Consider the following 24,578-nt stretch of genomic DNA (forward strand, 5'->3'; position numbering starts at 1 on the left):
GCTCTGCCTTGTTTACATAGGCTGAGCTCCGTTCTGTGTGTTTTCCCAGCGATTGGCAGGTGTCGGCGGACATCCATTGGTCGGCACCTGCAGATGAGTTTCTGCTGTGAGCATATATACGTGATTCTGCACAAGGTAGCAGTATATCTGCTATAGGGCGGCATTGGAAGTGGTTAAAAAAACGCATAATATGGGGTCCATGGGCCAGTTATGTTCATATTTTCTGTGCAGTTCCACTACTGGTGTTATCCATTTCATCACTCTCTCTGGGTTTCCCTCATCTCTCTCTCTCTCTCTCTCTCTCTGTTCCCCCTTTTTTTGTTTCCTTTACTCTCCCTTTCTCTTACTGACCTAGGTCTATCTTTATCTTGTGTTGCTGTTGGGGCACTGCCCTGCATATCATGACCTATGAGAACCCTGCAACTTTGTATGAAGGCTAAGGAAAGGAAAACACTTTTGGTCAGACTTTAAAGGCAAATGGGACACTGAATAGTATAAAAACCATACAATTTTATTGATGAACAAATAATATATAAAAAAAAAAACACGTGCATTAATAAAAGCATGTGCACAAATGCATATAACAATGACAGTAGTAATACCAGTGCAGGTCACTGTAATGGTGTTCCAGAGAAATGAACAGTTGAATCAGTCCTTGTGCATCAACGCGTTTTGCTTTCTGCTTCCTCAGGACACACAGAAGGACAAAACAGGATTCACTATATAGATGAAAAACACAAGTTACATTTGTGCAAGGCATATAGCTATTGCCACATATCCATACATTGTGCATCCATAAAGAGTGTTCACCTTGCCTGGAGACATAAGTGCACACAAAGGGAAACTCCCTGGGTGGGTACTCAAATAGAAACCAGCCAAACACAGCTGAAATGTAAAATAGCTGTTGATCGTACAAAAACTAATAAGGAAAGGGGAGTATTTGCATTTGCATATGTACCTTCTAAAAATGATTTATGAATAATATGTGTCCATATGAACACATGCATATGGCATAGAGTACAGTACATCGAACATATGAGTACAATCTAGGCATCAAATTACATTTTCCATATCCATAAATTACTTACTTGTAAAAATAAGGCAATAAGATGCCATGGACTTGAATGTGTATAATGGCCATGGACACAAGTGAAGAAGCAATGTGGCTTCAAGATGGTAAACCACCCACAAAAAGTGATATAGTGTGTATTGAGGGAAAAATACTGTCCAATGGCTGACACTAATATTACACAGTGCCAGTTAGGGGTGCAACGGATCGTCACCGATCCGTGATCCGAACGGGCCAGGCTGTTCGGATCGGCACACCCGCGATCCGCGGAGCGCTCCGCGGCCTCGGGTTTTAGGAAAGGCCGCGGCTTCGGCCTAGCTCCGGAGGCCCGCGGCCATCTTGGTACACCCGGCGGCGCTCAGCTGCGTGCTGACGTCATCACCCCGCCCTCAACTCGTGGGTCCGGCGGCTGGCTTGGCGGCGCCGGCTTCTCTTAACACTAAGGTCAGACTAACAGCACTGTAATGTATACAGTGCGGGGGGACATGTGGCTGTATTACAGTGGGGGGGGGGGGGCGGCGTGTGGCTGTATTACAGTGGGGGGACATGTGGATGTATTACAGCGGGGGGACATGTGGCTGTATTACAGTGGAGGGGGGGGGGGGGCGTGTGGCTGTATTACAGTGGAGGGGGGGGGGCGTGTGGCTGTATTACAGTGGGGGGACATGTGGATGTATTACAGTGGGGGGAGATGTGGATATATTACAGTGGGGGGAGATGTGGATATATTACAGTGGGGGGAGATGTGGATATATTACAGTGGGGGGAGATGTGGATATATTACAGTGGGGGGGACATGTGGATGTATTACAGTGGGGGGGACATGTGGATGTATTACAGTGGGGGAGATGTGGATATATTACTGTGGGGGAGATGTGGATATATTTATTTTTTTGTTGATCCGAAAATGATCCGATCCGTGACTCTGATCCGAGGAACGATCCGAACCGTGAGTTTTTTGATCTGTTGCACCCCTAGTGCCAGTTCACAGACAGAAATTGGACAGGTGTTGTCATATATATAAAATTACCCATACAAGGGGAAAAAAGAAGGGGGGGGGTATTTTACATCGTCCCACCAGATGTCACCAACCTAAAGGCAAAAAGAAATAAAATAAAGCCTCTTAATATATATATTGAGACCAAAAATACAAGCCACCAAAATATCAAGCAAAATGCCTACAGATGTTATGGTGCCTATCACTTGCCAGGAAAGCCGTTGCAATTGGGGAATGCAGCCAACCCCCTAAATGCCCCCTCTGCCGGAACATGTGGACCAACAAGCAATGCCTCTATCAGTCTGTGTGGCAGACTTAAGAACATCTTCCACCAAGAGAAGGCGCATCTACCCACATAGTGGTTGGGCGTCATAGTCTCCAAGCAAAGCGAGAGAGAGGGGGCGTAACTCTTTCCATACACCTCACGCAAGGACACTATCAATGGTGGCCAAGTGCCCACCCAAGGAGACCCCACACGTGTAAGCCCACATCACCAGGGCAGGGAACAGGATATCTCCCTGACGTAAAAGGGAGGGAAAATATGGATGTAAATTCACAGACATGCTTAAAATTATAGCATACATAAGACAATACTTGAAACTAATTCCATACAAAAAAGAAAGATAAACAAACTAATGAATGTAGATGTAGAGGACTGAATCTAAGTTACATAACGTTAACATTTGCATAGTGACCTATTTACAGGCATATGAGAAGGGGGGGTTCAATAAAGTTATGAGACATCAAATTAGGAAAAAAAGATTTGGAACTGAGGACATCATTAAGCCCTGGGAATGCAGTAGCCTTTAAGATGTATATCCATTTAGCATCTTTGCAGAGGATCCTTTTATCAAAATCGCCCCCCTGTGGTGCTACATGATAACCAATAGGAGTATTTAAAAGACCGTTTTTAGCATAGTACATATGATCTTTTATGCGTTTTCAAAGAGGCCCAATTATTTTGCCAACATAGAAAGCTCCACATTTGCAAAATATCATATAAACTATATTGTCAAAAGTATTGAGACACCTGCCTTAACACGCACATGAGCTTTAATGGCATCCCAGTCTTCGTCCATAGGGTTCAATATTGAGTTGGCCCACCCTTTGCAGCTATAACAGCTTCAACTCTTCTGAGAAGGCTGTCCACAAGGTTTAGGAGGGTGTCTATGGGAAAGTTTGACCATTCTTCCAGAAGAGCATATGTGAGGTCAGGCACTGATGTTGGACGAGAAGGCCTGGCTCGCAGTCTCCACTTTTCATCCCAAAGGTGTTCTATCGGGTTGAGGTCAGGACTCTGTACAGGCCACCCCAAACTCGCTCATCCATGTCTTTATGGACCTTGCTTTTTGCACTGGTGTGCCGTCATGTTGGAACAGGAAAGGACCATCCCCAAACTGTTCCCACAAAGTTGGGACCATGAAATTGTCCAAAATGTCTTGGTATGCTGGTGCCTTAAAAGTTCCCTTCACTAAAACTAAGGGGCCAAGCTCAACCCCTAAAAAAACAACCCCACACCATAATCCCCCCTCCAAATGATTTGGACCAGTGCACAAAGCAAGGTCCATAAAGACATGGATGAGCGAGTTTGAAGTGGAGGAACTTGTCTGCCCTGCACAGAGTCCTGACCTCAACCCGATAGAACACCTTTGGGATGACATTGAGTGGAGACTGTGAGCCAGGCCTTCTTCTCCAACATCCATGCCTGACCTCACAAATGCTGTTCTGGAAGAATGGTCAAACATTCCCATAGACACAATCCTAAACCTTGTGGACAGCCTTCCCAGAAGAGTTGAAGCTGTTATAGCTGCAAAGGGTGGGCCAACTCAATATTGAACCCTACGGACTAAGACTGGGATACCATTAAAGGTCATGTGCGTGTAAAGGCAGACGTCCCAATACTTTTGACAAAATAGTCTAGATAATCCCTTTGAGAAGAGATGTAGTGCTTGATATTGTGCGTAGATCCATTGGGGAGTTGGAAGGACCTACCTTCTATCAGCAAATTACAGTAATCACATGCACCGCATCTAAAAATACCAACTTCTTCCTTCTGCGGTGCCTGATGTCAGACATAGTGACTTATGCCGCGTACACACGATCAGCAAAACTCCGATTAAGAGCTCTTTGTCGGAAAATGCGACCGTGTGTATGCTCCATCAGTCTTTTGCTGGCGCAATTCCAGCCAGTAAAAGATTGGGAGCATGTTCTCTATTTTTCGGTCGGGAAAAGTTCCTATCCGAAAATGCGTTAGTCTGTATGCAATTCGGACGCGCAAAAAATCACGCATGCTTGGAAACAATTTGACGCATGCTCGGAAGCATTGAACTTCATTTTCTCGGCTCGTCGTAGTGTTGTACGTCACCACGTTCTTGATGGTCAAAAGTTTAGAGAACTTTTGTGTGACCGTGTGTATGCAAGGCAAGCTTGAGCGGAATTCCGTTGGAAAAACCATCCAAGTTTTTTCTGACGGAAATTCCGATCGTGTGTACGCGGCATTAGTGAATTAATTCCGCACTGATCATTTATATGTAATTCCAGGGTATTCCCTAATGAGTTTACTCAAAGTTGGATCATCAAGTAGCAGATGTCAGTACCGTTTGATCATTTCTCAAACCTGTCTTTGTTGGTTAGAGTAAGTAGTTACAAATCTTACTGTGTCAGAATATTTATGTTGGGACTTCTTAAGTAAAAGTTTATTTTGAGATTTAGATTTCGCCATATTAAAGGCTTTTCAAGGCAGGTCTGACTATATCCTATTGCTAACAGTCTTAAGCGAAGGGAGTCAGCCTCACTTACGAAGCCCTGATCATTAGAGTAATTCCTTCTTGAACGTAGGTTTTGGCTGAACATATTCCTAAACCTTGTGCACTATACGGATGTGGCATTGGAGTGACTCTAACTCTATTTACATAAAGGCTGTTTTGTAACCTTTGGAATGTCTCGGTGACCGGTTAGTAGTAGCATTTGCAAACCTAGAGCCATTGTGGGCCTTACTCTGGGTGGGTCTTGGTCACTGTACTATTATGCCTATGTTTCACTTTACTGGTTCTGATTGTTGTTTTTATGTTTGTTTGATCCAGCTTGCCAGGGTCTGGCTATTGTAGTCTTTTTTTGATCATAAAAAGAGTTTGTTGAAAAAAAAAAAACAACAATACATTCAGACACATTATCATTGCAGCCATAAACTCCAATACGCTATTGTAGTCTTTGATGCCTTGTACTTTGATACAAATTTTTTTTTTATAAAAATGATTGAAAGTAAAAAATACATAACATACTGCCAGGACAGGGAAAACAAGTGGGAAGGGAGGATTGGGGGGCTGAGCCTGGAGTTGAGCTTTTTAAAGTGAATTTGTGCCTAAGTGGCCATTTGTGCAAGGAAGGTAAGTTAGTCAAGTGCTCCCTATACACAGAAGGGAAGGGAAGTATATTGATGATCAAAATGTAATATAAACAACCTTTAGTGCACTTTAGAATATGTTGAGCAATTTTCACTATATACAGTACATGTGCTGTGTGTGGGCCTTTTCCATAAAAGTGAAATTGGAAAAGAGCAGAACCTGAACCAACTAATCAGAATCCATCTTCTACCACTGCAGCTTGTATAATGAGAATCCTGATTGGTTAATGATAACTATTGCACATTGCACGTCGATAATTTTCATGATGGACAATATCCCATCGCTGTTTTTTTCCCACGGGTTGGCCTGCACTGTATTCTGGATCTCCTACACACAAGAACAACAGGAACAGCAGAGACAATTTTTACAGCATATCCTCCTGGGAAATCGTGGTTCGGAGACAGACTCTTGGCAGCTGCCCGTGGGCTGCCTGCTGATCGGAACGTTCTTTGCAAAAACTTTGAGTTCTGAATCTGTGTCTAAAGTCTTGCTGGCCGACCGTGGGCTGTCCTTCTCAGACTTCACTGCTAAAAAGGCAGCTAGGTCCAAGTCTAGCATGGCCACTCCACCCCGAGGTGTTGGCGTGTTTTGGCGGCACTGAGGGCAGGGGATCCATCTTTGCTCGTTGGTTACAGAATCGAGGCGACGGATGCAGGCCTGACAGAAGGTGTGACCACAGTACAGCCGCCTGGGAAGCCTGTTGGTGAGGTTGTAGTTGGAGAAACAGATGATGCAGTCGATCTTATGACTACTGCGTTTTGCTTCGGCATCATATGGCAGGCTACCGGTAATGTTGAGCTCCGCCTTGTTGCCACATTCAGGGTTGTTGTTGCTGTGAAACATTGTCAGTCTAAAAAGACACAACAGGGGAGTATTGTTTTAGTTTTGACACCAATCACAAGTGATGTCCCAATGAACCACAGACAGTTAAAAAATCAGCTTATGCAATTCTATTGAGTATTACATGCAAAGTGAGCAAACAGAAGACAAATCGAAATCAAATTAATATTTAGTGTAACTACCCTTTGGCTTCAAACCGGCATCTATTCTATAATTCTTCTAGGTATATTGTGCTTGTTCACACAGTTTTTGAAGGAACTCAGGTAGGTTGTTCCAAACATCTTGTAGAACTAGCCTCAGATCTTCTTCAACAATGCCCAATCAATGGGGTGCTCACAGCTGAGAAATACAGGCAGATACTTATCTATCATACAATACCATCAGGGAGGTGTGTGATTGGCCCCAATATTATTCTGAAGCAGGACAACAACCCCAAACATACAGCCAATGTCATTAAGAACTATCTTCAGCATAAAGAAGAACAAGGAGTCCTGTAAGTGGTGGTTTGGCCCCCACAGACCCCTGATCTCAACATCATCGAGTCTGTCTGGGATTACATGAAGAGACAGAAGAATTTGAGGCAGCCTACATCTACAGAAGATCTATGGTTAGTTCTCCGAGATGTTTGGAACAACCTTCCTGCTAAGTTCCTTCAAAAACCGTATACACAAGCTGGTTTGCCAGAGCTCAGTTGCAAACTTTCCTAACCAAATTCCGTTCACATGTTCACATAACACTACATGTACACCCCTCGAGAAATTCCTCTTTCAGGACAAGGCTCCTGAACACACAGTTTTCCAGTTATACTGCATACTGAGAGAGGGGACTTCCGTTGTGGATCCTCTTGCTGTTTCTGAAGGGAAGACCTGCCTGGGCTCCTTTATTTCAGAAGATAATTGGAAGAAATGATTTATATTTATCCATAAACTTTCTATGTCCTCTTATTTTCAGGAAAAAAGCTAAAAGATATAGTGCCTTAAAAAAGTATTCATACCCCTTGAAATTTTCCACATTTTGTCATGTTACAACCAAAAACGTAAATGTATTTTTTTGGGATTTTATGTGATAGTGTGGCATGCATCTGTATTCAGCCCCCCTGAGTCAATACTTTGTAAAACCATCTTTCGCTGCAATTACAGCTGCAAGTCTTTTTGAAGATGTCTCTACCAGCTTTGCACATCTAGAAAGTGAAATTTTTTGCCCATTTTTCTTTGCAAAATAGCTCAAGCTCTGTCAGATTGGATAGAGAGCGTCTGTGAACAGTAATTTTCAAGTCTTGCCACAGATTCTCAATTGGATTTAGGTCTGGACTTTGACTGGGTCATTCTAACACATGAATATGATTTTATCTAAACCATTTTATTGTAGCTCTGGCTGCATGTTTAGGGTCGTTGTCCTGCTGGAAGGTGAACCTCTGCCCCAGTCTCAGCAGACTAACGGGTTTTCTTCTAAGATTGCCCTGTATTTGGCTCCATCTATCTGACCAGCTTCCCTGTCCCTGCTGAAGAAAAGCATCTCCACAACATGATGCTGCCACCACCATGTTTCACGGTGGGGATGGTGTGTTCAGGGTGATGTGCAGTGTTAGTTTTCCACCACACACAGCGTTTTTCTTTTAGGCCAAAAAGTTCAATTTTGGTCTTTTCTGACCAGAGCACCTTCTTCCACATGTTTGCTGTGTCCCCCACATGGCTTCTTGCAAACTGCAAACGGGACTTTTTATGGCTTCTTTTTAACAATGGCTTTCTTCTTGCCTCTCTTCCATAAAAGCCAGATTTGTGGAGTGCACGACTAATAGTTGTCCTGTGGACAGATTCTCTTACCTGAGCTGTGGATATCTACAGCTCCTCCGGAGTTATCATGGGCCTCTTGGCTGCTTCTCTGATTAATGCTCTCCTTGCCTGGCCTGTCAGTTTAGGTGGACAGCCATGTGGTTTGCAGCTGTGCCATACTCTTTCCATTTTCAGATGATGGATTGAACAGTGCTCCATGAGATGTTCAAAGTTTCGGATATTTTTTTATGATCTAACCCTGCCTTAAACTTCTCCACAACTTTTTTCCTGACCTGTCTGGTGTGTCCCTTGGCCTTCATGATGCTGTTTGTTCACATAGGTTTTCTAACAAACCACTGAAGGCTTCACAGAACAGCTGTATTATACTGAGATTAAATTACACACAGGTGTACTCTATTTATTAATTAGGTTACTTCTGAAGGCAATAGGTTCTACTAGATTTTAGTTGGGGGTATCAGAGTAAGGGGGGCTGAATACAAATGCACGCCACACTTTTCACATATTTATTTGTAAAAAATGTGGAAGCCCATTTATCATTTTCCTTCCACTTCACAATTATGTGCCACTTTGTGTTGGTCTATCACATATAATCCCAATATAATACATTTACGTTTTTGGTTGTAACATGACAAAATGTGGAAAATTTCAAGGGGTATGAATCACAGCTGCAGCTTCAAGGACTCTTCCGGATTTATGAGGCCTGTTATTAGAGACCGTAACTATATACTGTAGATTATTTTATTATTGGATCCCCAATTTTTTCCGATAGACAGTATATCAGTGGCGGCTGGTGCTCAATATTTTGGGGGGGGGGGGCGGCAAACAAACCTGCCCCCCCCCCACGGGAGACAGACAGCAATCAGTGCCCACCCCGCGGGAGATATACGGCGGCAATCAGTGGACTTACCTTAGGAGGCCGATGCTGCTCCTCGCTCCAGCTTACTGAGGGAAGAGCCAGGTTTTTGCTTCTCCTCCGAACAGGAAGCGGGTCCTGAGACTCCCGGCCAATCGGGTCTCAGGACCTGCTTCCAGATTGGTTGGGAGGAGACGCAGGAACACATTAGCGCATATTAATTCACTAATGTCACAGTGCTCTGCCCCCGGACCCCACCATTTTTAAAGCCAAATGGAGCCTCAGGCTCTAATCACCTGCTTAAAAAAAAAAAAAGCAGTTGAAATCGATGTGTCTGGTGCCCTGCATGTAGATTAGGGGCTGGGAGCATGGATTAGGGGAGCAGTGCCCCTGCGCCCCTAATGGACGGGCCGCCAATGCAATATATTGGTTATTTTCATTGTGTTGCCTATCTATCTTACTTCATCCCCTGTATGATCTGTGCATCTGTAACCTGTTTCTTGAACTTGTTTAAAAGGTTTCAATAAAGCATAAAAAAAAATAAAAAAAAAAAACAAAAAAACAATTTGACAAAAACTGTGTACATAAGCACTGTGTGTACCAAGAAGAATTAATACTGGTTTGAAACCGGAGGTTAGTCACACCAAATATTGATTTGATTTGGATTTTTCTGATGTTCATTTACTTTCCACCTAAAAATAAACTACTAACATCCCTATTTCTGAAAGCATTCTTAATTTACAGTATTTTTTCACACCTGCCTAGAACGTTTGCACAGCACTGTATATATATATATATATATATATATATATATATATATATATATATATATATATATATATATATGTAAATTTGCTGTCCCCTCAAAATAACTCAACACACAACCAATAAAGTAAAGCTAAAGGCAAAACATTTTGTTTAGTTTTGGATAGAGTTGAGAGGGATTAGAACCCATATTAGGTTTGTCTGTGCCCCCCGCCCCCGTTAAGGAGATTCACCCTCTCTATTTGTCCTGTTTACTATTATCATTAAAAGTGAAAGTAAAAGAAAACCCACGTTTTGAGTTGTCCCCAGAAAAGTAATAGATGGGAAAATCTTCCAATGGGGATACTAGTTCTGGTGACCTGGGGGTCCCCAATGAATTCTCTTAATTTGCAGGTATTTCCTCTCACTTCCTGTTTTGCTATGGGACAGGAAGTGAAGGGAAATCTAAACCACTGGCAACAAAAGTGAGTACACCCCTAAGTGAAAATTTCCAAATTGGGCCCAAAGTGTCAATATTTTGTGTGGCCATCATTATTTTCCAGCACTGCCTTAACCCTCATGGGCATAGAGTTCACCAGAACTCTTCTGGGAAGGCTGTCCACAAGGTTTAGGAGTGTCTATGGGAATGTTTGACCATTTTTCCAGAAACACATTTGTGAGGTCAGGCACTGATGCGGACAAGAAGGCCTGGCTCGCAGTCTCCGCTCTAATTCATCCTAAAGGTGGTCTATCGAGTTGAGGTCAGGACTTTGTGCAGGGCAATCAAGTTCCCCCATCCCAAACTTGCTCATCCATGTCTTTATGGACCTTGCTTTCTCCACTGGTCCAAATCATTTGGTAGAGGAGGAATTATGGTTTTGGGTTGCTTTTCAGGGGTTGGGCATGTCCCTTTAGTTCCAGTGAAGGAAACTCTGAAGGCGTCAGCACACCCAGACATTTTGGACAATTTCATGCTCCCAATCTTGTGGGAACAGTTTGGGGATGGTCCCTTCCTGTTCCACCATAACTGTGCACCAGTGCACAAACTAGGTGCATAAAGACATGGATGAGCGAGTTTGGGGTGGAGGAACTTGACTGGCCTGCACAGAGTCCTGACCTCAACCATGATAAAACACACTTTGGGATGAATTAGAGTGGAGACTGCGAGCCAGGCCTTCTCGTCCACATTAGAGCCTGCCCTCACAAATGCGCTTCTGGAAGAATGGTTAAACATTCCCATAGACACACTAATAAACCTTTTTAAAAAGGTTGTAGACCTCCCTGTAACATTTGTACCTATAGGTAAGCCTACAATAGGGTACTGTAAATATCTCCTAAATGTGCACTCTGAAGGAACGCCTGCCCATGCCGTTTCTTCAGGAGAGGCTAGTCTGTGGCCATAACAAGCACAGCGTTGATATTAATTTTCTGCTACTGGCAAAAATTTAAGGGAAGTGTTAATTTGTCTTCCAAACAGAGTATCCAAACCAAAAAGTATAAGTGCACAGTTTGCTCTGCCAGCGCTACATTTTTTATTTTGCCTGGAGAGTTAAAAAAAAAACATCCAGTTTAGATTAGCGACAAACAGTACATTCTGGTTGCATGAAAACAAAAGGTATGCAAAGTCTTAGATTTTAGAGTTTGTTTCTATACAAATCTGCCACAAGTTCAACAGAAACACTGGTCCCCTGCCAGCAGCTGCAGAGCTGGACCTTATCTGTGGTGAAACAGTGGTCTCTCTGCTGAGGTCTGAAACACCCCTGCAGATTCAGAGCTTTGAAATCAGCAGGAAACATGAGCTTTCCTGAATGCAGACTTACTCAGAAGGGGGTATGCCTGGCATCTCGATTGGGACTGCTGCTTTCACATTCTGCAGCTGCTGGCAGGAGACAGGCTTTTCTGTTCAGGCTGTGACTGCTTTAGAAAGAAAATACACTGTAAGACTTTGCACACCCCTTTGTTTTGATGCACTTGGAATGTATTTAACTCATTTTATACCAAGGGTTCATTTGGGCTTGAAGTCATTTAAGGCTCACTTATGAGGTCAGGTCAATACACCCTAAACTGCAGGACCCCGAAGATAGATAGTCGTGTCCTCTTCCCTCCAGGGAAATTGTCACACATTGTCTACCTATGAATGATTAATGTTCTCTATTAATTATACAGGGTAAGGTATACCCTCTGCAGCACACAAGGTATGATACTCAAGGAATGTTCGAGGGGATTCCAGTGGGAGAGATTGAGACCCCTTCTATGAGGGGCTGAGAACACTCCTTGTCACTGGGCACCCCATCCAGAACTTCACACTGGGTCTGGGACAGAAAGTGAATGGAAATCTTTAAAAATCTTGGCTTTTTGATAGTATTTATGCTGAAAATGTTGACAAGCATGTAGGGTAAATTACTACCTAGATCCTTTAGGGAGACTAATTCCTGATTCTTGATTTTTCGTTCTGATGACTGAGATGAAAATGTAGGATGGGTGACACCCGGAAACGGCCCGTCCATTCAGGGCGCACGGGCGCCACCCCCTCTGTCATGCCACCCCCTCTATGTAAAATGGATAGATTCATGCATTGCATGAATCTATCAATGGCCGCTGCAGCCACCCCATATTCAGGCATCCGGCCCCTTTTCGGACGCTGGGCTCCTGAATTCCAGCGACGGGGGTGTTTTTTGAAGCACCTGATTAGAGCCATAGGCTCTAATAGGCTTCAAAAAAGGTTGACTTGGAGCGCAGAGCATTGAGTCCACCCAAGTGTGTTAGAAAAGCAAATGAATATTTGCTTTTCTAACACTGAACCGCCTCTCCGCCAATCAGGAGGCATGGGTCTAATACCTGTCACCTGATTGGCTGAAGGCACAGGCGGTCCCATTGGCCACCTAGCAGAAGGCAAGAAGAGACGCACAGAGGACACAGGAGCCATCGCCTGACCTGCGTTACCCATCCCACATTTTGCCGCCGTCACCCACTGCCTGACTCGCCACCACGACGGGGTAAGTGTCGGTCAGACAACAAGCGTGCGGGGGGTGTTATGGTGACTGCATTTGCTGGGGACAGTTGGCTGCATATGATGGGCACAGTTGGCTGCATTTGCTTGGCACAGTTGGATGCATATGATGGACACAGTTGCTGCATATGATGGGCACAGTGGCTGCATTTGCTGGGCACAGTTGGCTGCATATGAAGGGCACAGTGGCTGCATATGATGGGCACAGTTGGCTGCATTTGCTGGCTACAGTTGGCTGCATTTGCTGGGCACAGTTGGCTGCATATGAAGGGCACAGTGGCTGCATATGATGGGCACAGTTGGCTGCATTTGCTGGCTACAGTTGGCTGCATTTCCTGGGCACACTTGGCTGCATATGATGGGCACAATTGCTGCATATGATGAGCACAGTTGCTGCATTTGCTGGGCACAGTTGGCTGCATTTGCTGGGCACAGTTGGCTGCATATGATTGGCACAGTGGCTGCATATGATGGGCACAGTTGGCTGCATATGATGGGCGCAGTGGCTGCAAATGATGGGCACAGTGGCTGCATTTGCTGGGCACAGTGGTTGCAAATGATGGGCACAGAGGCTGCATTTGCCGGGCACAGTGGCTGCAATTGATGGGCACAGTGGCTGCATTTGCTGGGCACAGTTGGCTGTTTATGATGGGCACAATGGCTGCCACTGATGTCAAAGTAGCTGCATTTGATGGGCACAGTGGCTGCGATTGATGGCGCAGTGAGGCTGCATTTGATGTTTTTGTCTCAGTATTTTTCAGATTTTTTTAGTTTGTTTGCGCCCCCTCCCCCCACCCACAAAATTTTGAGCACCAGCCACGTTGACATCTTTAATCTGAATTTCTCTTTCTTTGCACATTATCCCTCTTCTCTATTCATTAGGAGTCTTGAATGAAACTTTGCCTCTTTCTTTCTACAAATAAAAAACACTGTCCTGAGTAATGGCCAGGGATAGATTTCATGGTCTTTGACTGCTTGGGGCATTGTGGGTGCTTGATATCATTAGAGATTGTAGAGAATTTATTGTTTTCAGACAGACCTTATCAGGGAGATGACAGGATCCCCAGGAAAACATCCAGGCCTAAAACTATACAAACTGTTAATTAAGAGACCCAGAATAAAAACAACTATGATGCACGTGATGTGACATATTAGGGACAATATTTTCCAGATCACTCCTGGCTTCCAGCCTAGTAATCCCATACTGGCAAGGTACCATGTGTCAGTTTGTTGCCTTCTTTTTAAATAACATGTGACTGTTATCCCTGGTTCACATTGATTAAAATTGGCGGCAATTGCCAGCAATGGCAGCGTCCAAACCTGATTCCCAAAAGTAGTTTCTGTACTACTTTTGGTTATTTGGGGGTGCGATTTCCATTGACATCTGTGCAGAAATCCGCACAGATGTCTCTGAAATTGCCCCAAATTCGTGACTGACATGCGGGAATGAAATCGTGCGAGTTCAGCTGAACTCGCATGATTTCATTCCTGCAGTCAGTGTGAACCTAGGCTTAGGGCTCATTCTCAGGGGCGGAAGGGGTCAGTTAAACCAGGCGATTGAGCCACTGTTTGACTGCGCCTGACCACTAGCCTGTTTAGTGCTGTACACATGCCACATGCCATGGCCACAACGCTTTGCTTCACAGCCACAGCAAAAATTGAACAGCATGTCACCACCAAGCGCAACAAATGCAGGTTGTATGGGGCCACCCTGCCAACGCCCCACAATTGCATGCAATGCACACGATTGTGGCTCCGTAGTGTGGTATTTAAAGGGTTATATCAGGCAGTGGGGAGAGCACATATCGCCTCCTTGCCGTCTGTCAAACATCTCTGAAAAGCTTTTCAGCCAGGGATGTATGTACAGGGATCGCAATCGCGACCAGGCCCCATGCTCCAGGGGGCCTTTCTGGCCCCCCTGTACACCTGGATGGGGGGAGTGATGGCATGTAGAGGAATCAATCCCTCCATGCAGCTGCTGAATGGCCACTTCTCCTCCTCTCCTTCTTGCAGACATTCAGCAGCTGCAGGAGGGATATGGAGGGCATAGGTTGCTCTACATGCCGCACCCCGCTGCCTCCCTATCCCTGTCCTGCTGCCTCTCGCCCCTCTGCAGTGCTGCCACTTTTCCCCCTCCCATCCACCCTGCTGGCTGCTGCAGGGGATACTGTCAGGATGGAAAGCGGGGAAGGAGGCGGTAAATGTGTAATTTACCAGCCCCTTTCTTGTCTTATTAAATTGAGTTAGTGATCGTTAACAATCACTATTTTTTTTTTGTTTGTTTTTTTCATTCATAGCTGAGGCATAGTAAATTGTGTTTACTATGCTTCCGTTTATGAATGAACAGGAAGCTCTGTACAGAGCTATTCCTGTCCATTCATTCTGTGCTGCTGAGGCTGTAAAGATGGAGCTTGAGGTGTCCTTAATCTCCTTTCTCTGTCTCAAAGGTGAAACATTAGAGGTCTGTTTAGACCCCTGATATTTTACCAAAGCCCCCCAACAGGGGTCCTACATTTAAAAACAAAAAATAATCAAAAATAACTTTATAAATAAATAAATAAAATAAGATGGTAAAAAAAAATTTACAAAAATAAAATAACAACAATAAAAATGAATGACACCAGTGGCAGAACTACTGGGCTCATAAAGGCCACACTTGCGACCGGGCCCTGGCATTCCGCCCAACCCTGAGGGGACCCCAAGACAGAAGGAAGGGGGCCCACTGCAGGACCATAATAAAGGGTCCCACGATGGAAGTAAAGTCCCTTGGATTCAGTGGGAGGGGCACCAGTCGGCGGCCAAGGGGGCCCTTCATGATTTCTTGCACTGGGGCCCTGAAGGTTCTAGTTATGCCTCTGGTTCCGGCCATAGATTGTTTTTCAGAGAAGTGGCAGTCCTTGCCAAATGTGTGAACAAGCCCCTATACCCGGTTCACACAGGGGCAACTTGTCAGGCGATTTAGCCGCCTGACAAGTCGCGTTCTGTTCTGTGCTATGGAACCATTCTAATAGGAACGCCTCAAGTCGCTCCAACTTAGAAAAAGGGTCCTGAACAACTTGGGGACGACTTCAGGGCGACTATACAGAAGTCATTTTGCAAGCCGTCGCTGAAGTCGTGTGCAGGTCATCTTGCAGAGTCGTGCTGCCCCTGTGTGAACCGGCTCTTACGCTGAACATTTATGTGTCTATTTATCAATGTTTTCACGCAACTTTACCCAGGATTCACGCATTTTTCCATAAGATTCAATTAGAAAAATGAATAGAAAGTTGTGTGAATCATGGGTGAAAACACCTCTCAGTTTACATTATTGTCAGATATCTCAGCTTATATGCAGTTTTTATATGGCAGTGGTCTCCAAACTGCGGCCCGAGGGCCAGATGCTGCCCTTTGCTTGCCTTTATCTGGCCCTTGGGGCACTATTCCTTTCACTCATACAAGACACTATTCCTCCCACTGACACCAGCTATGGGGCACAATTCTACCTACTGACACCAATGATGGGGTACTATTCCTCCCACTGACACCAATGATGGGGCTCTATTCCTCCCACTGACACCAATGATGAAGTGCTATTCCTCCCATTGACACCGACATCAGGCCCCCTTAAAGTCTGAAGGACAGTAAACTGGTCCTTTATTTATAAAGTTTGGAAACCCCTGTTGTATGGACTGTCAGAGTACTGACATAGGAGGTGGATTGTAACAAATGAACTTTGATTTGACACAGAAGCTTGTAGGCTTTAATAATAATTGACAAGTAAATAATTAAAGTGTCCATTAATGAGCGTTCTCCTAGGATGCAGATAATCACCTACAGTGGTACAAACAGTGCATAAATACAACAGTCATTACTTGCCTTGGACAACCTTTTGCTCTCTCTGCTGCCGACTACCCGAAAGGTCCTCAGATCTGTCCCCCATCATTTTAGGGTGTGGTGACCTATGCATAAATCTTATGATTCGCAGGTACTGCAATCTCCATGCTGTAGACATTCACCAGCAGGCTTAGTGCTTTCCCATAGTATCACCACTGATTTCTGGCTACCTGCCTAACTATGGAAAGTGCTGGCTGCAGAGAAGGTATTGTGTGATTTCATAAATTTAAAGTTGACCTTTCAGTAACTGTACAAGTCTGTATGAATAATTCTTGCTATGTCACAATGTACAGCAATTATTCAAAAATCTATACCTTCTATCAAAAAAAAGCAGTATTTTACTTTCAGCCAAAGGACTGGGATGATTTCACCAATCTGCTGCAGACAGGAGGAAGCATATCTTCAGTCTCCTTTTCCCCAGTAAAAGCAGGGGCTGATCTGTGTCGACCAGTTGCAAACACAACCAAGAACTATACAGCCACTGGAATTTGCATGATTGTGTGATTACTGAGCCAGCATCTCAGTTCAAGAAGCAGGTGACCCTGGATGGCACCTGATTATAGATATCACACTTCTTATGGAAAGAAAAATGGATGGGGGGGGGCAGTGATCTCCATGAGAGGTAACAAATATCTGGAAAGTGTTATGCCCCGTACACACGGTCGGACATTGATCGGACATTCCGACAACAAAATCCTAGGATTTTTTCAGACGGATGTTGGCTCAAACTTGTCTTGCATACACACGGTCACACAAAGTTGTCGTAAAATCTGATCGTTCTGAACGCGGTGACGTAAAACACGTACATTGGGACTATAAACGGGGCAGTAGCCAATAGCTTTCATCTCTTTATTTATTCTGAGCATGCGTGGCACTTTGTGCGTCGGATTTGTGTACACACGATCGGAAATTCCGACAACGGACTTTGTTGTTGGAAAATTTTATATCCTGCTCTCAAACTTTGTGTGTCGGAAAATCCGATGGAAAATGTGTGATGGAGCCTACACACGGTCGGAATTTCCAACAACAGGGTCCTATCACACATTTTCCGTCGGAAAATCCGACCGTGTGTACGGGGCATTACACTTACACATAGCATGAAAAGGTATGTCAGATGATACGTTCATTTAAAGTACATTTTAGTGGTCCTTTACAGTTAGCAGATTTTGGTGGGTAGCCACCTCAAGCAGGACAGCGACCTTTCTGCCTTCATTTCAACAAGGTAACATCATGATGGATAATTATACTATGCTAGGGCTGTGAAGATAACTAATTGTACTCACCTGTTAATGCACCATGGTCTACAGCTGACTGACTCCGAGGGAACAGTCTTCGGGTATCATAAAGGGCCATTTGAGAAGATGATGTCATATTTCTGCCCTGTTTCTCAAATAACCTTTAAAAACTGTAATAATATCCAGAAATGCAAAAGAGGCCCTGTTGCCATCACACAACCTTCAAGAGGAGTAAGGCCATCACTGGTCTCTCAGTGTGAAAAGAAACATGCTGCAAGAAGAGCAAAGAGACCACAAGGCCTTCTTCTTGCCAAGCTAGAGGATGCATCGATCTTTGCCATTTCTTCTTATGAATAGTGGAATGCTCAAACTGTTGTGTTTCCTGTACTGTCCATCGTATACTAGAGGCAAGGCTCTGTGTTCCAAGTTTCCAGAGGCTTATCACTCCCATAATTATGCCAGGCTCATGTTACCGGCCTCAGCTAGAGTATCACACAATACGGGCTCTGCATGGAAACACGGCCTTGTAGAAGACTCAGCCGCACAAAAGCTCAAGAAACTCAATATTTTCCTTTGCTCTTTTCCCTGCACGAAACCTGTTCTTCTGAGAATAAGAATTACTTTATAATATGAGAACAAGTGGTCAGTCCAGCCAACACTGATATTTGATTTTTGGTCCAGAACTATACCACCTGACAGTATCTTCTATCTCTCAGTCTATTGGTGAGATCTACAGTGCTTTGCAAAAGTATTCACCCACCCTTGTCTTTTTACCTATTTTGTTACATTACAGCCTTTAGTTCAATGTTTTTTTTAATCTGAATTATAGGTGATGGATAAGAACACAATTGACTAAGTTGGTGAAGTAAAATTAGAAAAATATATACATAAAACGATTTTTCAGAAATAAAAAAATGATAATTGGCATGTGCATATGTATTCACAACCTTTGTTATGAAGCCCACAAAAAGCTCTGGTGCAACCAATTATCTTCAGAAGTCACATAATTAGTGAAATGATGGCCACCTGTGTGTAATCTAAGTGTCACATGATCTGTCATTACATATACACACCTTTTTGAAAGGCCCCAGAGGCTGCAACACCTAAGCAAGAGGCACCACTAACCAAACACTGCCATGAGGACCAAGGAACTCTACAAACAAGTAAGGGACAATGTTGTTGAGAAGTACAGGTCAGGGTTAGGTTATAAAAAAATATCCAAATCTTTGATGATCCCTAGGAGCACCATCAAATATAAAATAGCCAAATGGAAAGAACATGGCACAACAGCAAACCTGCCAAGAGACCAAAGTATTGACTTTAGGGGGGGGGTGAATAGTTATGCACATTGACTTTTTCTTTTATGTTGCCCTATTTGTTGTTTGCTTCACAATAAAAAAAATATATCTTCAAAGTTGTGGGAATGTTCTGTAAATTAAATGATGCTAATCCTCAAACAATCCATGTTAATTCCAGTTTGTGAGGCAACAAAACACGAAAAATGCCAAGGGGGGTGAATACTTTTGCAAGGCACTATATTGATTGAGTTCCTAGTTCTGCACACCTACTGTGCCCATTGTGTGTATATTTCTCACCATGCCTGCTGCTTTATTTTATATTATGGAGAATGTAACAGGAGGCACTGGAGTACACAGGAGTTGTGAAGTATTGCAGGGAGATCTCATTGCTGAAGCAATGTCTATCACACTCCAATTATAAATAAAATATCACATTTGGGTGGACGAGCTCAGTAAGTGGTTTATAGGTCTTCAATTTGACCTTGCAACTGTGGTGTCCTTAGGTCAATTCCCATCAAAACATTCTGCCTGGTTTTTGTTATGTTCTTTTCTTTGCAAGATTCTGTCCTGGTGTTCTATTAGGATGAATTAGCTGCTTAAAGCGGGGTAACCTAAGTTTGTTGGTAAGATCACAGAACCACAGGAGGGCACCAGTGTTAATTTTGGCAGCAAATTTCGATTTAGTCTTAGTACTAAAATGGCATTTTAGTTTTAGTCCCATTTTAGTCTTCTGCAATTGTTTTAGTTTTAGTCGTATTTAGTCGACTAAATCTCCAGTGCATTTTAGTCGACTAAAACTCATTTTAGGTGTAATTAAATTGTAATGCATTAGTTAAACATTTGTGAAAGTGGTAAAGTGCAGCACTAAAAGTGAAGGTGAAAGTGAGATTCCCCTGACAAGATCAAACTAGTAACAAACCATTACTGTACTGATGTGCATAAACCATGATAAAATACATACAATATTACTCTAATATACAAACAACAATAATGATGATGTTTACATAAACCAACAGTGCATATATATATATTAGAATGAAAGTCCCTAAAGTGACTCCAATATATAAAGTGACTTGCGAGATAAATCTGTGAACTAGTTGTCTGTTGATAATCCACCACCAAAAGGAAAGAGGCTTACCAGACAAGTTGAACCCAACTAGTCATACACCTGATAAGTCAACAGAGCTTGAGGTGTAACACACCCAGGGAAGAAAATCAGCATACACGGTTTCCGATGTAGACCAATCAGGCAGGGGTCCATCACAATGTATAAAATCAATGGGTATCCACCAAGGGAACAGTGACCAAAGATCAAGAACGGATCCTCCCAGTATTATATATGGTAAAAGGAAAAAAATTGGGCCACATAGTATGATTCCATTTACATAAAAGGCATTTTATTGAAATAAGTAAAATGGTCACTCACATTTGAGAAGGCATTAAAAGGCATGTAAGTAAAATCAAATATCGTAGTGGCATCAGCAGAGCCTGTCCCGACCGGTTTCGTCTCAATAAGACATGATGATATAAAGGCTGTTTTCTTTTGATCTTTCGGTGCCATAGGAACTTAGTAGTATTCAGACAGTAGGTCTAGAACGGTGAACCAACAATTCCCATTTAAAGCCTCCAGTGCCTCTTTAATTTTGGACAGTGTATAATGAATGGATATTGTTCTTGAATTCAGAATTCTGTAATCTACACACAGGTAGATGGATCAACTTTTTTTTTCGCTACCACAGTAGAGGAGGCAAAGGGACTCTTACTATCCACAATGATTCCCTGGTCTTTTATCTGATGTAATGTCTGTCCTAGCTCAACCACATCTTTTGGCAATATCCTCCAGGGTCGTTCTCTAAAGGGAGTAGCGTCAGTAATTCTAAAAGTGTGTTGAGCACTCTTAGCACAGCCTACATCCATATCATCTGTAGAGGACACCTCTGGCAAATCTGACAATTGCTGTGCTAGTTTCTTGTTCTAGAGCTCTGGCAAATTTGGGTCACTCAAATTGAGAGTAGAAGCGATAATTCTGACTTGGAGTCTGCACACCTCAGCATTGGGGTTAACACCCAGCACAGGGTAGCAGTTAGCTAAAACCTGGCAAGAACCAATTGTGACAAGATGTGGGGAAAACTTTTCACTTTCACACTGGAGATACAGTGGGGATGGAAAGTATTCAGACCCCCTTAAATTTTTCACTCTTTGTTATATTGCAGCCATTTGCTAAAATCGTTTAAGTTCATTTTTTTCCTCATTAATGTACACACAGCACCCCATATTGACAGAAAAACGCAGAATCGTTGACATTTTTGCAGATTTATTAAAAAAGAAAAACTGAAGTATCACATAGTCCTAAGTATTCAGATCCTTTGCTCAGTATTTAGTAGAAGCACCCTTTTGATCTAATACAGCCATGAGTCTTTCTGGGAAAGATGCAACAAGTTTTTCACACCTGGATTTGGGGATCCTCTGCCAGTTCTGTCAGGTTGGATGGTAAACATTGGTGGACAGCCATGTTTAGGTCTCTCCAGAGATGCTCAATTAGGTTTAAGTCAGGGCTCTGGCTGAGCCATTCAAGAACAGTCACGTAGTTGTTGTGAAGCCACTCCTTCGTTTTTTAAGCTGTGTGCTTAGGGTCATTGTCTTGTTGGAAGGTAAACCTTCGACCCAGTCTGAGGTCCTGAGCACTCTGGAGAAGGTTTTCATCCAGGAAATCCCTGTACTTGGCCGCATTCATCTTTCCCTCAATTGCAACCAGTCGTCTTGTCCCTGCAGCTGAAAAACACCCCTGCAGCATGATGCTGCCACCACCATGCTTCACTGTTGGGACTGTATTGGACAGGTGATGAGCAGTGCCTGGTTTTCTCCACACATACTGCTTATAATTAAGGCCACAAAGTTCTATCTTGGTCTCATCAGACCAAAGAATCTTATTTCACAACATCTTGGAGTCCTTCAGGTGTTTTTTTTTTGCAAACTCCATGCAGGCTTTCATGTGTCTTGCACTGAGGAGAGGCTTCTGTTGGGCCACTCTGCCATAAAGCCCCGACTGGTGGAGGGCTGCAGTGATGGTTGACTTTCTACAACTTTCCCCCATCTCCCGACTGCATCTCTGGAGCTCAGCCACCGGGACTTTTGGGTTCTTCTTTACCTCTCTCATCAAGGCTTTTCTCCCCCGATAGCTCAGTTTGGTCGGACGGCCAGCTCTAGGAAGGATTCTGGTCCTCCCAAACGTCTTCCATTTAAGGATTATGGAGGCCACTGTGCTCGTAAGAACCTTAAGTGCAGCAGAAATGTGATATTTCAGTTTTTCTTTTTTAATAAATCTGCAAAAATGTCAACAATTCTGTGTTTTTCTGTCAATATGGAGTGCTGTGTGTACATTAATGAGGAAAAAAAATGAACTTAAATGATTTTAGCAAATGGCTGCAATATAACAAAGAGTGAAAAATTTAAGGGGGTCTGAATACTTTCCGTCCCCACTGTAATTCCACTTTGGCTCTCCAGTCCTTTCTCTCAGGAATCACCATCTTCTTTGTTCTTCATCTCTGCAGGAGTCTCCATCAGGACATACGTAACTGGAGGCAACTGGAGGCTAATCTCAGCACTCTCTCTCCCAGTGGTGGAATTTTCACTGGCAGCTCACCAATGTGATACACCACTCCATACTGATAGCCAACAGAGAGGACATCAAAGAACTCTTGAAGTTCAGATAAGATAAAACCTCCTTCAAGAAACTTGTGGAAAGCACCATGTACTGCTGTACCATTAGTGCCCATTATCAGTGGCGCTGTGTGGGAATCACCTGTGTAAAGAAATAAAAGAGCTATGATCTCCATAGAAAAACACCCTTGTTTTCCAAATCTGGAACAGTCACAATTACTTGCAGGCTTCCTTCAACAGTATATGACTATGTGTTCAGTCTACACAATTCCATTTACCTAGTAGGCTGAAGAGGTATGCTGCTCAAATACTTCTAGTAGAATGAACAGTACAAGATAAAAAAAGTTTGGGAGGAAGGGACCTAGGATGAAAGACCCTCCAATGAGGTTCACTGGTACCACATTCCTTGAATACAATATAGAAAAAACATTTTTTTTTACAAATAAATATGTGAAAAGTGTGGCGTGCATTTGTATTCAGCCCCCCTGAGTCAATACTTTGTAGAACCACCTGTCACTGCAATTACAGCTGCAAGTCTTTTTGGGGATGTCTCTACCAGCTTTGCACATCTATAGAGTGACATTTTTGCCCATTCTTCTTTGCAAAATAGCTCAAGCTCTGTCAGATTGGATGGAGAGCATCTGTGAACAGCAATTTTCAAGTTTTGCCACAGATTCTCAATTGGATTTAGGTTTTGGACTTTGACTGGGCCATTCTAACACATAAATATGCTTTGATCTAAACCATTCCATTGTAGCTCTGGCTGTATATTTAGGGTGGTTGTCCTGCTGGAAGGTGAACCTCCGCCTCAGTCTCAAGTCTTTTTCAGACTCTAACAGGTTTTCTTCTAAGATTGCCCTGTATTTGGCTCTATCCATCTTCCCATCAACTCTGAGCAGATTCCCTGTCCCTGCTGGAGAAAAGCATCCCCACAACATATATTTTAACTGCTTCATTTACCAGTAGAGATGTTTTTCCATACTGATGATTTGGAGGGTTTTTTCTACATGTAGCAGGGTCCCGAGGGCCCAAGAGGCCTAATGTGACCTCAAGGGTTAGGGAGAGCTGACATCCTTCCTTGTAGAGTGGGTTACCAGGCATGGTGGGTGTAATGCAAGCTGAAATGATGGGCGCCAGAAACTTTTTAAATGCAAAGAGATTTATTGTCTCTTGAACAAGAACTGTGGGAGAGAGGGTTAGGGCCAGGACACCCTTAAGTAGATCCAATGACAATTGGAAGACTCAGAGACTTTTATAAGTAGACAGCTATACAGTGGAAGGCCTCCAGCCAGACACCACTTCTGTATAGTTAGGACCGCTGTCTCCTATGGCAACAAATCTTGTAACATTCACTAACGGTAGTTGTATTTAACTATTGGTAAAATAGTTCTCCTCGCACTCTACAGTCTCTCACTGTAGGTCTCCACTCACAGAGCTCCCAGTCTCTCACTAGACTCTCAGACCCAATCGCCACTGGTTCCCCTGAGCTCTTCTTCTTCCACAACTCGGTATCTTCCTCAAGCATCTCCCCAGTTTCCCTGCGGGGTCCCTGGCTTGGCACTCACAGATACTCCTCAAGCGTCACCCCTGCTGACCCGCTAGGTCCCTGCCTTGGCATTCACTGATGCTCCTCAAGCGTCACCTCTGCTGTCCCGCTGGGTCCCTGGCTTGGCACTTGCTGACATTTTCCCACTTTTTCACCATCCCCGGCTGGTGAGAAGACTGCTGTGGTACTGGCACCAGCTTACTCACAGTGGTCTCCGGTAACAAGGTGGATGGTCCCTTAGTGGCGACAGCTTCCC

At 43.7% G+C, this 24,578-nt stretch overlaps 1 protein-coding gene across 3 annotated transcripts in view; it reads right to left on the minus strand.

The window, feature by feature from the left end:
• Positions 1 to 3,920: 3,920 nt before the first annotated feature.
• RNF224 (ring finger protein 224) overlaps positions 3,921 to 24,578 on the minus strand; it is a 69,153-nt gene continuing 48,495 nt past the window's right edge. The window contains exons 1-2 of one of the 3 annotated variants that reach the window (XM_073600052.1): positions 20,543 to 21,302; positions 3,921 to 6,320 (exon numbers count right to left, since the gene is read on the minus strand). In XM_073600052.1, coding sequence (XP_073456153.1) covers positions 5,798 to 6,320; positions 20,543 to 20,595 — 576 coding nt within the window. In that variant the 5' untranslated portion in view covers positions 20,596 to 21,302 and the 3' untranslated portion in view covers positions 3,921 to 5,797. Of the gene's footprint in view, positions 6,321 to 20,542; positions 21,303 to 22,543; positions 22,919 to 24,578 lie in introns of those variants that run through there. The other 2 variants (XM_073600053.1, XR_012236068.1) reach the window with 2 other exon arrangements.

The sequence above is a fragment of the Aquarana catesbeiana genome, linkage group LG09 (genome assembly GCF_042186555.1).
Source record: "Aquarana catesbeiana isolate 2022-GZ linkage group LG09, ASM4218655v1, whole genome shotgun sequence".
Classification (NCBI taxonomy): domain Eukaryota; kingdom Metazoa; phylum Chordata; class Amphibia; order Anura; family Ranidae; genus Aquarana; species Aquarana catesbeiana.